The 16,557-nt window shown below is 35.7% G+C and overlaps 1 protein-coding gene across 1 annotated transcript in view; it reads right to left on the reverse strand.

Annotated features, from left to right (window-relative positions):
- The window catches only part of LOC306863473 (protein shisa-6-like), a gene marked incomplete at both ends in the record, with an annotated part of 118,771 nt that overhangs the window by 90,067 nt on the left and 12,147 nt on the right, over positions 1 to 16,557 (reverse strand). The window contains one exon of the mRNA XM_079406814.1: positions 11,121 to 11,275. Coding sequence (XP_079262940.1) covers positions 11,121 to 11,275 — 155 coding nt within the window. The remainder of the gene's footprint in view (positions 1 to 11,120; positions 11,276 to 16,557) is intronic.

The following is a 16,557-nucleotide window of genomic DNA, read 5'->3' on the forward strand; positions in this document are numbered from 1 at the left end:
TCTGTATGAAATCAAAGATAAGGGTGTCAAGATGACCCGGGAACAGTCAAACCAGAGATCACATTGCATTAGGAAACCCGTAATAAGAATAGAAGATGGGACCATTTGCCATCTTCATTTCTCTTTCTCTCTCTGTATATTTTCCTCAAAGCGGCTGATCTGTCCATCAGATCAGATTTTAGTACATTGCTGCACGATGAAGGTTAATATTTAATGACTGTTTTATATTAAAACAAGACCTCATTGAACCGTATTGTCTAATCAAACTGAGTAAAACTGAACGGACATGCAAGCTACTGTTTAATCTGAGAGATCTGCTTAATTTTAGCTCCTGATGTGCATCAAATCTTCATATCCTGGTTTAAAGAGCCTGAAGCGAGGTTAAAGAGGTCCCATCCTACAATTTTACCATCTAATTTTCTAATCTGGTTTTCTTTAATAAAGCCAGCACCAAAAAAATCATCATTTAGTATTTCATGTCTATTTTCCAAAAGACTCTTTTTTTTTTTTCTTGCTACTGCACCTTTAAAGGAATAGTTCACCCAAAAATGAAAATGTGCTGTATATTAATTCACCATGCGGCCTTCTGAGATGTAGCTGACTTTGTTTCTTTATTAGAACAGATTTGGAGAAATGTAGCATTGCATCACTTGCTCACCAGTGGATCCTCTACAGTGAATGGGGGCCGTCAGAATGAGAGTCCAAACAGCTGATAAAAAAACCCCAGTGATCCACAACACTCCAGTCCATCAGTTAATGTATTTTGAAGTGAAAAGCTGCATGTTTGCAAGAACAAATACATCAAGACATGTTTTTGGCTTCCATAATGCATAATAACACTTCCTCCAGTGAAAAAGTCCATCTCCTGTTGTCTTATCACATCAAAATCTACCCACATAGTTGTTTAGATCTGTTTTGTACGGTGGCCGAGAGAGCTCAACGCGCTGCAACTTCAGAAAACACATGCAAATAGAAAAAAAACACCAGCAAATCAAGAAAACATCATCATTTTGACAGCACATGTGCTGCAAATCCTCAGAACATGCAAATTAAGAAACGCTGCAAATGCTCACAACACATGCAGATTAAGAAACGCTGCAAATCCTCACAACACATGCAAATTGAGAAACGCTGCAAATCCTCACAACACATGCAAATTCAGAAACGCTGCAAATCCTCACAACACATGCAAATTCAGAAACGCTGCAAATCCTCACAACACATGCAAATTAAGAAACGCTGCAAATCCTCACAACACATGCAAATGTCCTTTCTTTCATTAGCCTACTAAAAGGGCCTGAATAAATTTTAAAATATTATTCTTACTGACATTTTTATTTTGACCTGGTTTTAACAATTAATGAAGCATTGCGAATTTATTTTCATTAACCTTGAAATTATATTTAGTTGAGGATAAGTTAGCCATCTTACATAATAACGTTAATCGTGTAATTTGTCATTATTAATCTAATAATATCCAAAAGACAAAGAAATCATGCAATCAGGATGTTAAAATAAACAACAACAACAAAAAAACTCTCACCTTTCAGTTCATCAACAACTCAATCAATAGCCACTGCACAATAAGCAAATCCCAGCTGGTCCGTCACTTTTTTTGGGTCCCCTTGAAACATTTCCATTGTGGTCCATGCAGCGCGTTTTTGTGAGCATTTGCAGCGTTTCTTAATTTGCATCTGTTGTGAGGATTTGCAGCGTTTCTCAATTTGCATGTGTTGTGAGCATTTGCAGCGTTTCTCAATTTGCATGTGTTGTGAGCATTTGCAGCGTTTCTCAATTTGCATGTGTTGTGAGCATTTGCAGCGTTTCTCAATTTGCATGTGTTGTGAGCATTTGCAGCGTTTCTCAATTTGCATGTGTTGTGAGCATTTGCAGTGCATGTGTTGTCAAAATGATGAAGATGTTTTCTTGATTTGCTGGTGTTTTGTCTATTTGCATGTGTTTTCTGAAGTTGCAGCGCGTTGAGCTCTCTCGGCCACCGTAGTTTTGGACTGTTTTTGCTTGTAAACAGTGCTTAATCTGTGCATATTTCTCTCCTGAGACAAGACAATGTTTTCACCAGAGAAAGCAATATTATGAATTGTGGACTCGTATTTCTGCTGGAGGCAACAGTTTGAGGACAAAAAAACGTCTTGATGGATTTGTTTCTTGCAAACATGCAGCTTCTCACTTCACAAGACATTAACTGATGGACTGGGCTGGTGTGGATTACTTGTGTGTTATTGTGATGTGTTTATCAGCTGTTTGGACTCTCATTCTGACGGCACCCATTAACTGCAGATAATCCATTGCTGAGCAACTGATGCAATGCTACATTTTTCTATTCCTTTAAGACTTCTATGCCTGTGTGCAAATTACCTCTGCTGTGATTGCCTGAACTCTGTATAGGCCTATTGATTTTTCAGTTTTGAGTTCTGTAATCAACAGAACATTGAACTCAGAAAGAGAAACACACTCTTTCCCTTGTGAAAAGTGAGAACGCAGTGTGACTATAACAATCCCATCAGCTAATTTAACATTTGTAGAGTAACTGCAACCAGAAATTAAATTTAATTCAGTGATTCCTGGAATCAAGTCAGTCCCAAAACACTATTTTAAATAAGCATGTAATGTGCTCACAACAGGAATAATTATACGCTATAAATCAGTGAATACGAGGCCTCAGACCGTATCATACAACGCTCAGAAGGAGAAAGGAAATCTAATACAGCACGGCTTTCCACCATTAAAAAGCAATTTAAACTCAGCTAGGGGTCAGAAAGGGACTACAAATGCAAAAGCCTAATTCAATTTATATACCTTGGCAATAATAATAACATTTTCCCCTAGTTGACAACAGAAACTCATGCAATATAATTACATATTGGCTTGAAAAAATGTTTTGGTTTGTTTGAAAGTATATAAATATGGTTTTAATATTAATTCATTCATAAATGCAGTTCTTCTAAAGTATATGACTAAAATGAACGCATCAATTATATACTGTACATACATTATAACCAGGGGTGCACATAGGTTTTTCAGCGTGGTTCTCATACGAGTACCTGGAGATTTGGTTTGGTCCTCACATGGGCCACAGCATGGAGTGTGACCCATAAAATATAACTATAAAAAAAAAAAATATTAATTAATAATAGTGATAATAATATTATTGCACTTTATTTTATTATTTTTATTTTTTTATAATAAATTAAATAATCAAGTGTGATAATACTATTTAATTTTTAAATAAAAAGGGAGTATTACATACAAATACAATTATTTTATAGTAAACTTAAAAATAAAATGCTAATATTTTTATTATAATTTTTATTTGAATTTTCAAACGTAAAATCAGCAAGCTTTTATTTTGGCGGGTTGCCGGCAGGTAAGTATATGCGCTTCTGGGTTTAGCGCTGCTGATGGAAGAGCGTCAGTGAATGAATGAAATGTCACAGTTTTGCTTTGAAAACTGCAGCGGCTAGCCTAGATAATAATAATAATAATAATAATAATAGCGTTTATTTTATATAGCGCCTTTAAAAGTAACATCTCAAAGCACTTTGCATACAAATACAAATATGAAGAAAAAAAGATACACACAAGAGTACAAAAAAAACAACAACAAAAAAGAAAAATCACATATATGCTAACCGGAAAAAAATAAGTTTTAAGAGAATATTTAAAACCACTAAAAGATTCAGCCGGTCTAATTTCAGAAGGGAGAGAATTCCAGAGTTTTGGCGCCACAGAAGAAAAAGCCCGGTCACCCATAGAGCGTAAACGAGTTGCAGGAATAGTTAACAAGCCAGAATCAGAAGAGCGGAGATTACGCATTGGGGTGTAAACAGTTAAAAGTTCAGTCAGATATTCTGGTGCTAAAACCATGCAGGGCCCTGTAGGCAAGCATGCAAGTTTAAAAATCTATGCGAAACCTGACGCCAGTGCAAGGGCTCCAAGCGTGATGTGCTCACTTGTCCTGGACCTTGTCAGGATTCTGGCAGCTGCATTTTGAACATACTGCAATTTGTTTAGAGTTGATTTAGAGACCCCAGCGAGCAGAGCATTACAGTAGTCGATTTGAGAAAAGACAAACATATTGATCATTCTTTCGGCCACAGAGAAAGATAACATCGGGCGATGTTTCTGAGGTGAAAAAATTATACTTTAGCCGTGTTCTGGACATGAGGAACAAATGTCAAGTTTGAATCAAATATCACCCCCACAGTTTTTAATTTTGTTTGAAGCTCCACAACAGAAGCATCCATCTTTAAGGTTAAAGTGCCAGCTTTACGTATTTGGTGGAGTGAACCAATCAGCATAACTTCAGTCTTGTCACTGTTGAGAGGCAACAGCCAAATTATCACCAGATTTTGAGTGAATGTAAATCTGAGTGTCATTTGCGTAAAAATGAAACTTAAGACCAAGGGATCTTAGAAATTGCCCAAGGGGAAAAATGTACATGCTAAAAAGTAGGGGACTCAAAACTGAACCCTGTGGAACACCAAACTGCCCTGAACCTATATTGGACCTGCATCCACCCAGGGACACAAACTGCCTGCGGTCTGAGAGGTAAGACTTGAACCAGTTTAATGCAGTGTCAGTAAAACCAAACACATTATGCTTTCAGTTTGAATAGAAATCTTATACAGTACAGTTCGTCGATCTAAAATTGTAACTGTGCATTAACAGCTGTCATCCATGTCGATACGCAAATGCGCTGTCAGAACTTATTTACACTACGCATTTTTAATTTTGGTCGCACATGCAGACCTGTGGACCACTTATGTGCACCCCTGATTATAACAGCACTAACCCAAACCATAACAGACAGAGGAGAGTGACTAAAGGAACTGAAGTCACAGAGGTCAACCAGACGGAGAGAAGGATAACCAGAGGAATGAAAGCAAATCTCTGCATAGGGAATCAAGAGTCCAAAGACATTGAATTTATTTTAGCCAATTAATCAGATGAACAAACATTCAATTATCTTTCAGTTTGAAGGCCTTTTATAAACTGTGTGCCCTGTTTAAAGGCATTTAATCAATCAAAAGAGACATTTTATGGATCACAGGAACACTTTGTCACCAGCTCTCAGGAGACGAGAAAAGATCAAACGCAGCAGCATTTCTCTGATGCAATCTATCTCTCTCACACACACACACGTATAGAGTAAAGCCCCGTTCACAACAAGAACGATAACTAAAAAGATAACGATAAAGATATAGTTCTAAAAATCGTTCTCTATATTAAAGAATAGCAGAGTCCACACCACAGCTATAACGATAAAGACATTCTATTATATTTGGAGAAACAATATATTTGGAATCACTTTCAGAACAATTTTTTTTTCCAACTGATACAATGATACAAATATTGACAGCCAATCAGAATCCATCCTGCTATAACGAGCTGTAGAATTTAAAGCGTGTGCTCAGAATAAACAGACGATTTTGTTCGCTGGTGTGGACGCTAATATGGTTCTCTTTATAGTTATCGTTCTTGATGTGAACGGGGCTTAAGATGGAAAATAAGCCCCCCTTAAGAAGAATGTGCATCTATTTTAAATGTAAAAAATAATAAAAATATAGAGTTAGCATGTACAGAACGATGACCAATTAGACAATGTGATATTATGGGAAATAAATAGAAACATTTAGTCATTTAGTTGTAAAACTCATCAATGATCCCATCCAACGCCACTACTGAAAAATAATATTTGGGTAAAATAATATACTGAAATCGTATTTTATATATTTATATATATTAGGGCTGTCAAAGTTAACGCGTTAATGCAAATTCATTTTAATGGCACTAATTTTATTAACGCACGATTAACGCAGTGCGCATTTTCTGTTTGACCCATGGCCTAACCCGTAGTTGTAGAAATGGAGATGTTGTGAACTTAGCGACATTGCAGACCCCTTTAGCGACTTTTTTCTCTTCAAAAAAGCGCCCAAACCTTATTTAGTTTCTGAGACTGCATATGCTCAGTTCAGCGAGCGGCAGAGAGGAGCAGCACTTTCAGTTAAACACAGGTATTATGTTGCTTCTCTAATTTTCCATGCAAGTATAGCCGAAATCACAGCACAGTTATTGTCTTTATCTTATGTTTCTTTAATTTCATCAGACAAAAGCTCGATAATCAGGATTTTTGTGCAGATTAACATCTTGGAAGTGAGAGCTGGTTATGTAGTCTTAATAGGGTCACGTTTCAATCACTATTTCATATTCATTCCGTTGACTGACAACAGAAACAGTCAAATATACCAATGAAAACTGTTATATTGAGAATTTAGCTGCATCAAAATATACTATGTGGGCACAGAGAGGCAAACAATTTTTGCATTTTCAGAAGAAGAGCTGCCCTGTCCTGCAAAAATGTAAACAGGTTTGTGTTAAGTAAATTGCTCAGTGCAAAGAAAGAGAAGTAATGGGAACCTGGTATTTCTTTTTTCGTGTGTCTAATAGGCATTAACAAGTTCTTTGAAAAACATCTATGACCTTTGAAACATGTCCAGTCTTCATGCTCTATGTTGACTATGGTTTCACTAATAATAAACATACATTTGCATAAAGCATCCATATTTGTCCATGCCCATGTTGATTGGAGTATTAAAAACTTGAAAAGTATTCATTTAAAGTAGATTTAGAACAAATAAAAATGTGCGATTAAGTTGCGATTAATCACGAGTTAACTCATGACAATCGCGATTAAACATTTTAATTGATTTACAGCCCTAAAATATATATATATATATATATATATATATATAGAGAGAGAGAGAGAGAGAGAGAGAGAGAGAGAGAATTTTATATAAAAATAATAATAAAAAAAAATTAAACTACACTTTATTATTATTATAATTTTAAACAATATTCCAAAAGGAACATTCTTTCTTTGCAAATTTTAATTTGAAAAATAAATATAAACTGATATTGTGATTGCAAGGATTAATAGGGTTTCCATCTAATATATTCCAAGTTCTTTATTCAGTTTAATATATTATTCAGTATAAGACGCCATATATGACTGGGACATGAAAATGTTCAGCCTAGTAGGAATGACCCAGATTCAGTCAGCATCTGACATTAAAGTCATCAAAGGGTTTGTTTATCAGTCATGCATTGCTGCCTTTTTCCTGTTTTTTTATTAAATTACAGGAAACATTTTCTAAATGGTGCTCTAAAGGTTTGAGGCGTGAATGCTGCAGCAAGTGAGTAAACTGTAAACTAGTGTCTCGCTCAGACAAACACTAACATTCAGCGCGAATCCCAACAGCTGACCTCATTCAAATACAGCTGTGCTTAGTTTATTCACAAGCGTTTTGAATATTGACGTACAACAAGCCAAAGCACTGATTAGCTCAAACACAAACGAGACAGTACATCTGCATTCAAGCTAACACTGAACTAGAGTCAGTGAAAGCATGTTGACAGCGCATCAGAGGAGTGTTTTGATGGCTGTTTGACTGCGGCGCTCTGTGTGAATGGGGAATTCATTCACATTTGAGTTCTGATATTAGTTTGTACGGCGAACAGCGTGATGCTGAGCTTTTAAATATGAAACAACATGCTCAAGAAGTGCTGTGGGAGAGAGTTGGAGAGAGAAGTTTGGGTCACGGCAGATATTTCCTCAGACATATCGATCCCTGAGCATATGCACACACCCACACACACATGCATACACAACTTTACATTTGCATTTATGCATTTGGCAGATGCTTTCAAAGTGACTTATACTGCATTGAAGTTATGCATTTTATCAATTCATGCAGTCCCTTGGAATCAAACCCATGACACTGGTGTTGCAAGCGCAATGATGTACTGCAGGGCTTTTGTTGCACTGAACATTAGCGTTTGAGCGAGACGCTAGTTTAAAATGTACTCACTCACTGCATCATTCACAACTCAAACCTTTAGAGTGGCATTTATAAAGGCTGTCTCATCAATTCATAAAGAACAAGATAAAAAGGCAGCAATAAATGAATAATAGTATATATATATATATATATATATATATATATATATATATATATATATATATATACAATAATATATATTATTTTTAGTAAGTGTTTTATTTTAAATTATAGTATAGGGCTGCACAATTTGGTCAAAACATATGATGTGCATATTTTGTCATATATTGCTATTGCCAACTTAAGTAGTTGTTATATAATAATAATAATAATAATAATGACAAAATGTTTGTTTTTTTAATTACTACCTATAACAATTAACAGCAATATGTTACTTTTGTAATAATATAATTGTACTTTAAAATAAAAATAATTATATTTGATAATTAGAATTTAGTATTTTTAAGTTTGTTTTTACAAGTTAGTATTTTACTTTATTTTACACGACAAGTTACTAAATAATGTCTTAAATTCTTCACTTTAAAATGTAAAACTTTTATTTTGGCAGTAAACTGTAGGTAGATGTTTAAATACTTCTTGTTGCAAATCTGATAAAATGCTGAATACTTATGTCCACAGAAACATAGGGAATTGTGTGAATGTTAAAATAAAGTCATGTTGTTACACATTTGCGCATTGTACAATTAAGTAAACAACACACAGCGATGGAGTTTGTGTGGAGCAGCATTGACTCTGAGACACAGAGAACATAGAAACACAATCACTGCATCCAAATATGTCTACTATCATACTATACATTAGGCGAAAAACAAAAAGGCAAAAGAGTAGTATTCATAGTATTCGAAAAAAAGAGTGTGAAATGTACCGGCATGACCTACTACTTCTGGCAAGATTCTGTGAATCTGGGGCCGGAAGAAATTTCTTCTTAACTGCCATTTTCTTCTTATTTTTTAACTTAAGAAAAAAGTTAAGAATCTTTTGTATTCCCAAACATTCTTCTTAAGAATATTTTTATCTTTTTTCTTAAGATTGTTCTTAAGACAAAAATGAAGAAGAATTCAAATTCTTGAAAAGAATCTTCTTAAAAATCATCGTAAATAACTTCTTAAATTTAGGACACCCCCAGACTTGTCTTAAATCCAAAACAGTAGGAATTATTTAATGAATTTATTGGGTTATTTCAAATTAATTGTTATATTTAAGCATTACAACAACGTTAGCTACATATAGCCTAATACATAGTATGACTATTAATAGCGATGTGCGCGAGTTTTCTGAAGCGACAGCGATGACTGATAATGTAAACAATGATCGGTCATGATTAGCCTGTGTGTGACACTACTTTTTGCTAACTTCAAAACTCAGTAGCAACTCTACAAAAACGAGTAAGATAGGGAACTTTAATTGGACGCTATTATTTTAGCTTATAAATACGACATAATCTTTGGCAGTATGCAGCGCATATGACTGTGTAATGCGGACACACATACCGGAAGCGTTCACTCGGATGAGAGCAAAAACACAGCACTACAAAACTGAGACTGCGTCCGAAATCGCATACTTCCCTACTATATAGTATGCGAAAAACAGTATGCGAGGCGAGTAGTATGTCCCAATTCATAGTATTCGAAAAACAGTAAGCGATAATTACCCGGATGACCTACTACTTCCGCCCGAATTCTGTAGTAGGCATACGATGGACACTTTACTATCCCATGAGGCCACGGGAGAGGAGGCGTCATATTCGAAAAATGGCGGAAGGCGGCGACGCGGCTGTTTTCAAGTGCAAGTGCGATGAGATGACTTCATGAACATGACGGATATAGTACGTCCGAATTCTATTCATAATACCCTCATTCATACTATATAGAACGTACTTTTTTAACGGTCGAGAAGTACGTTGAATTCAAATGTAGTACCTACACAAGTAGTATGCGATTTCGGACGCAGCCTATATCAAACACATCGCTGCGGCTTGAGACAGGCTGTTCAAAAACATGCCGCATTAAAAATGTAAAGCTGAGCGCCAGTCAAAATCGCGACAAAGAGTGTTACGTGCTTACTATGATCATTAGGGTAATCTGCAGGAAGCGCAAAAAGACAATAAAGAGTTTAAACTGTCAATTTCTTCTTAAGAAAAAAATTAAGATGTTCTTAAGAATACATTTAAGAATTTTTCAAGAATTTAACTTAAGAACATTCTTACGAACTTCGTATAATTTATCTTAAGAAATTTCTTAATTTATTTCTTAAGAAGATTTTCGTGAATGCGGCCCCTGGTTGCCATTTTACTATCCCATGAGGCCTTGGGAGAGGATTTATGAATGGCATTGGAGCGATGCAACTGACGCTGGTAGGTCACATGACAGTAACAATAGAGTTGATATAGTGCATCTAGATTTCATTCATACCCATATTCATACTATATGAACTTACTTTTTCATGGCCAGGAAATAGGTTTCAAAGCAAATGTAATATCTACAAGACAGCATGTAATTTTGGTCACAGACAATGTGAATCAAAAACACTTTGCTTGTTTTGTATTTTGTCATAAACTGCGACTGCCATTTGAACTAAACATTTTGTCTCTGCTGCCGAAACATCCAGGCAAAAATAACAAACAGACCACAGTCCAACTGAAATAGTTGCATTTAAGGTTGTTCACACTTGGGTTCAATCAAGAACCAACTAAGATTCAAACCAAATCAAGACAATGTGCATTTCAGACTTAAATGAAAACAGTGCTCTGAAACCACTCCAGACTAAATCATGGCTTTTCTAAATCAAGCATATCGCAATTCCAATTTTACAATTTCCACAACTCTATTTATTTAATTTAACTTAACATTTTGGTGTTTACTTAATAGCCTTTCATCAGCTCACCAACTCTATTTCGCTATTTTGCAAACAGAATGAAAATGTTTATTTCCAATATCCATAGACATATTGATAACCCCCTCTTATTAAGACTGAACTTTAATGTTTAACCTGTTGCCATGGAAACTTATTTAAAATTTAAAATGGTACCTTTTTTTTTATTATTATTCCAATATTCCAAAACAAATTCCATATTCATGAGATAAATAGAACTAATCCGTTTGAAACCACAACCGAGTTCCATTCACATGGTAAAATGCGAAAGACCTCTCTCTCGAATTTTTTTTTTTAAACCATAGTACATTTTAGTTAGTGTGTAAAACATGGCATTTTTATTGATAACACAGAAGTGGTGCCACATACCGTGGTTGTTTTTGTTGTGCACCGGTGTGTAGTGGTTCTTGGACGTCCGTACAGGTGTGTTTTCTTTAGGCGAGGCATCTATAGCCGCAATGTTTTCATGCTCGTACTGTGATATGGGAACGGGCCCCTGCTGTCTCAAAATGTCCGCCAGAGCTCTGCAGAAAGAAAAAAAACAAAACAAGATCATTTCACTGCTCTCCAAAAAAAAGAAAAAAGCTTTGAAATAAATCCTTGTTTAGTCTTTCATCCAGTTTAAAGATACAAAAACACCAGTTGATGGGCAAAAGGAAGAATAATTAAATGTGTGAATGAGATCTGAAAGCTGTAAAATTATCATAATTTTAAATGGTAAAGACTGTAAAAATGCTTCCCTAACTATAAAAATCTATTTAAAAAAATAATGCAATTTACAGTAAAAGTCAAATCTACAGCTTTCGTAAGTGAAAAAGAACAAGTCATCTTATAAACAGTGAACAACGATAAAATTGACATGAATGGGACCTTAACTTTTTCACTGCAGATGAACTTTGTAACTTTGGGAGTGTGTTGCTTTAGTGGGTAAAAATGATATTTGTTGAATGAAATTGGTGACCAATATGAATAAGTAGGCCTACATGTGAATTATATCTGAGAGCCGGTGTTTTTTTTTTTTTAATGTTAACAGTAAATATGTGTAAAGTGTAATAAATCTAATGGGACAGTTCGTGTAATTTCACAGTAAATTACATTTAAAGTTACAATTTTTATTTGCGAAAAAAGTCACCTTAAAATGTACAGCCAAAAAATTTATAAAATTGACATTATTTGTAAAAAACAATTGTATTATTTGTTCATGTATGTGTTTATTTATGTTTATTGATTAAAAATAATAGATTCAAAATAAATCAATCAACTTTTTTTACTGTATGTCTGTAAAGTTTGTATTGATGTTTATTTCAGATTAGTTGTAGTTATTTTAGTACATTACTTGGGAACTAGCATAAATTGTATTTATTTTGAGTTATTTGAAGTAATTATTTTTTGGTTTTAATTTTTGTTTTAGTTAACTACAATAACTCTTGACAACAATAACTTGGAGTTCAGTGCACAAGTCATTTCAACAACTGTGATGCCTAATAGAACCAGATGATGCGTCATAAACATGAATAAACATTTGCAAGCGAAGTCCAATAATACAGAGTGCATCTATGGGAAAACTGTAAGGTCAAGGTGCTCTCTTGTCTAGGGTTTGTAAAAGTCCATCAAAGAAAACTTCAGGATGACCATGACACTCTTTCAGATCAAAAAAACAAACAAAAAAACACTTTATTATCAAATGGCCACATCCAAACAATCTAAAAGCAGTTTTTGATTTTTTTTTTTGGGATGTAGCCATCAAAGGCTTTTTAATCTGAACGAGTGCCATGGTCATCCTAAAGAGTCCCTTGATGAATAAACATTTATTCAGAAGCCGAAAAAAGGTTGAACCAGGTCGGACCGTCAGTTCTGAAACTGGTGCACGTCGTCAATGCGGCGGGATCCATCAAACCCGGAGGCCATCTCTCCTCATATGAGGAGCCTGAAATGGCGTCTTAACTGTGTCAATGTCAGCGTATTTGCTCTGCCTCGTGGTCCACATCTCTGAGCGCGCCACAGAGACAGATAGAAAGAAAGAGAGAGAGTGTGACTTTGGAAGGAAGTATAATTAGTCTTTCCCTTCCAGGAGAAGGCCTTTTTTAACAGAAGTTCTCCTCACATGGGGGCGACCTGGTTTCACTGCCCCAGTTGGCTGTAAGACTCTGAGCGCAGCTCTACAGATCCACCTTCTACAGATCACACCACAGGACCGGGGCCTGGCTACATTAAACTACTTGAGTGGGCTCTTTTACTGTGGTTTTACACTACGTCACGTTCGCTCCTTTAGAGATTTCAAACAGTTTAACGTCATACATCCCACCACAGGTAAGAGTTTTACCAACTAAGCAGCATACTAAAGAATAAAGCAATGAGCCTTGAAAATCTGGCAAACACAGGAACTTTCATGACCCGCACAAACTAAAAAAGGATGATTTAAAAAAAATTTACAGATCAACAACAACAAAAATTGTCACTAAATAATCATGATAAATGCTTTAAAAAATATGAACTTCACATTTCTGTTTTTAAACCCTGGTGAATAGGTACGTGTGAATGATTTATTTATTTATTTTTTCAACACAATAGAGCATTAGTTTTTATCGACGGTCCCTGGATATCTGAATTCTGAACCGCCGCAATATGTTCCTGAAGCAACGTAATACAAATACAGCAAAACGTAAAAATGCTACAGTAAAAACACGTAAAAAAGTAAAAGATTTCTTTCTTCAACAAACTGTAACAGATCTAATGGGACATTTCAAAATACTGTTAAATTTACAGTTTTTGTAAATTAAAATGAAAAGTCATCGTATAATTTACATGGGGGGGGGGGGGGGGGGGGTTGTAGTCAAATTGTCATTTCCAGAATTTTTCACTGTGGATGAACTTTGAGATAGACTTATTTAGTGCTAAGGTGTCAAAGATTTTCACAATTTTACAGATCAAAGATTTTTGTCACTAAATAATCATGATAAATGCTTTTAAACAATATGAGATTCACATTTTTGTGCATGGCATTGTTTACATTTTAAGTGCCTTAATGCAACTGTGTTTTTTTTTTAAATAAATGAGCAAATATAAATAAATAGACAAACAAATAAATGTATTTTTTATTCATTTAATTATTAAATTCTTTATTTGATATTTTAATTATTATAAATAAAAATCAATCAACAATTCACTGAATATTAAATTAAGTTAAATATGTTATTTTATTTATTTAATAATATGTTTTGTGGTTATATATTATGATACAAATAACAAATGATGGCAATAATAATAATAATAATAATTCATATTTCACACACACACACACCCTACTCAAATAGATAGATAGATGAATATGATAAATGCATTGTGCATGTGTAAACGCCGCACATACTGTACAACCTTCACAGTCTCTGCAGATCCTCATCAGAAGTCATTCAGTTGTCTGGTGATAATATATGCAACGGTAATTTGGACCTAAGTGCTATCCTGTTTGCTCTAAAGACACATCTAAACATCAGTGTGAGTTAATTGCATCCTCACAAACACCTTGATGCAGCCTCTGGGGACGGACAAGCACCGATTCCCAACAAATCAAGGCCAATGTGCCTCATTCCAGCACCTGAATTGGGTTGAATGGTGAAACATATGGTGGCTTTAGAGACCTGATGTCGCTACAGCTCGAATTAGACACACTGTCTCAGTCATTCAAACTCTGGTTACATGTTTAAAATGCATGTAAAATGAACAGTGATTCAAGTAATGATGCATTCACATCAAAAACAAATACTTTTGCCACCAGACCTGCCAACAGCAAGTGAATTTATCACACGAGGATGATGTGATCGGACAAGACTCATGTTCCTGATTATTTCACCACCACAAAACAGATGGCATTATAATAAAAGAAAAAAGATTTTACATCACTTGAAAAGACAGAAAATAGTTGAGAGAGAGACAGGCTGTTTGATGAATCAACAAATATGCCTGTGTTTAAGATGAAGATAAAAACTCTAGGAGCAAGTAGTCCAAAAATTAAACTAAGTGAAATTTAAGTGCGTGAATCTCATTGCTCCGCTCATATTTCACTGCAGAACTACAAAGAAATTATATTTTGCATAAATAAAAATTAGGTTTGTTTCTAGGAGTAAGATTCTTGATTATTTTCAAGACAATTAAGCACATTTTCCTCAAATAAAAATCAACCTGTTTGGACACTATATTTATCATCGCACCTCTTTGACCCGAGATCTGTGTATGCTGCGGGTGTCCACGGATTGAGCATCGGTGACGGCGGCATCGCACCTCTTTGACCCGAGATCCGTGTTTGCTGCGGGTGTCCACGGATTGAGCATCGGTGACGGCGGCATTGCACCTTTTACAGCTCTTGGTTCGAGTCCCATGGTAAGGGCTCATTTGCTGTTGCCTAGCTGTTGGGGTGTTTTCATCAGTTCGGCGGCTCAAGTTTGAAGAGTTGTCTACTGACGGTTGTGTGGGAGAACCTCGGAGGACTCTTGGCACGTACTGCTTCGTTTCACGGCCTTATCAGAATTCTACGGCTGGGGACTTTGGAGGATAATGTGGCGCTTAATAACTGCATGAACGCTCCTAGCGGGTCTACTTATCTGGTTGCCTAACCAAGTTCACATCAGAGACAGTAGGTCTGTTTACGATTCATCCTTAACGTGCAATTCACCATCTGCACATGTCGACAGTTGGATACGCAGCGAACTGTCTACGGACATTGTTCCGTTCAAACAATATTGTTTTAAGTTGTATCCTCTTTTTATATATGTAGATCGTATAAGGTGTGCTCTAACTAAGAAAGATAACTACTGTATTAATTATTCTCTCCATGTGGGTCCAACTATAATAAATCATGTAGTAAGTAAATCAGCTAGACGTAAGAGCTTTATAGTTCTTATGCTACTAATATCTGGAAATGTACTGCCAAATCCAGGTCCATATAATAGATGTGCCCAACTTTTACTACTCCAACTGAACTAAGATCTATGTCAGGATTGGGTTTTATCCATGTTAACATTCATAGTTTGTTGCCTAAATTGGATATGGTTCATATCTGGGCAAGAAACACAAATGCAGATGTTATAATAATATCTGAATCTTGGCTCAACAAAACTATTTTAGATATAGAGATCAGCATCACTGGTTATAATGTTTTTAGAGCAGATAGACCAAAAAGTGGTGGTGGGGGGGGGGGGGGGGGGTCGTAATTTACGTTAAAGAATGCTTTGAGACTACCATGCTACTTTCAGAATCTATAGCTAAACAGCATGAACTATTAGCTCTTAATCTGTCTGTTTCAAAGACATGTCAACTCACTATAGTAGGTTGTTATAGACCTCCATCCGCTACTAGTAATACTTTGACCTCTTTGACGAATTCTTTGGCCTCCTTGAATTATAAAGAATTTATATTAATGGGTGATTTTAATTTTAATTGGTTGCTTCAGGTATCTGATGTTTTCAAAGCGTTTTGTGATACTTATAATCTTTTTCAACTTGAAGTTTCCAGAAAAATCCACAAATGCCTCTCATAAATATTCTTTAGCTTCCGTATTTGAAAATGAACTTAGTGATCATTATGTTGTTGCAGTAGCAAGAGCTATTGCAGGGGGAAGTCGTGGCCTAATGGTTAGAGAGTCGGACTTGTAATCCAAAGGTTGCGGGTTCGAGTGTCGGGCCGACAGGGATTGTAGGTGGGGGAAGTGAATGTCCAGCGCTCTCTCCACCCTCAATACCACGACTGAGGTGCCCTTGAGCAAGGCACCGAACCCCCAACTGCTCCCCGGGCGCTGCAGCATAAAATGGCT

Source organism: Barbus barbus (genome assembly GCF_936440315.1).
Source record: "Barbus barbus genome assembly, chromosome: 4".
NCBI lineage: Eukaryota > Metazoa > Chordata > Actinopteri > Cypriniformes > Cyprinidae > Barbus > Barbus barbus.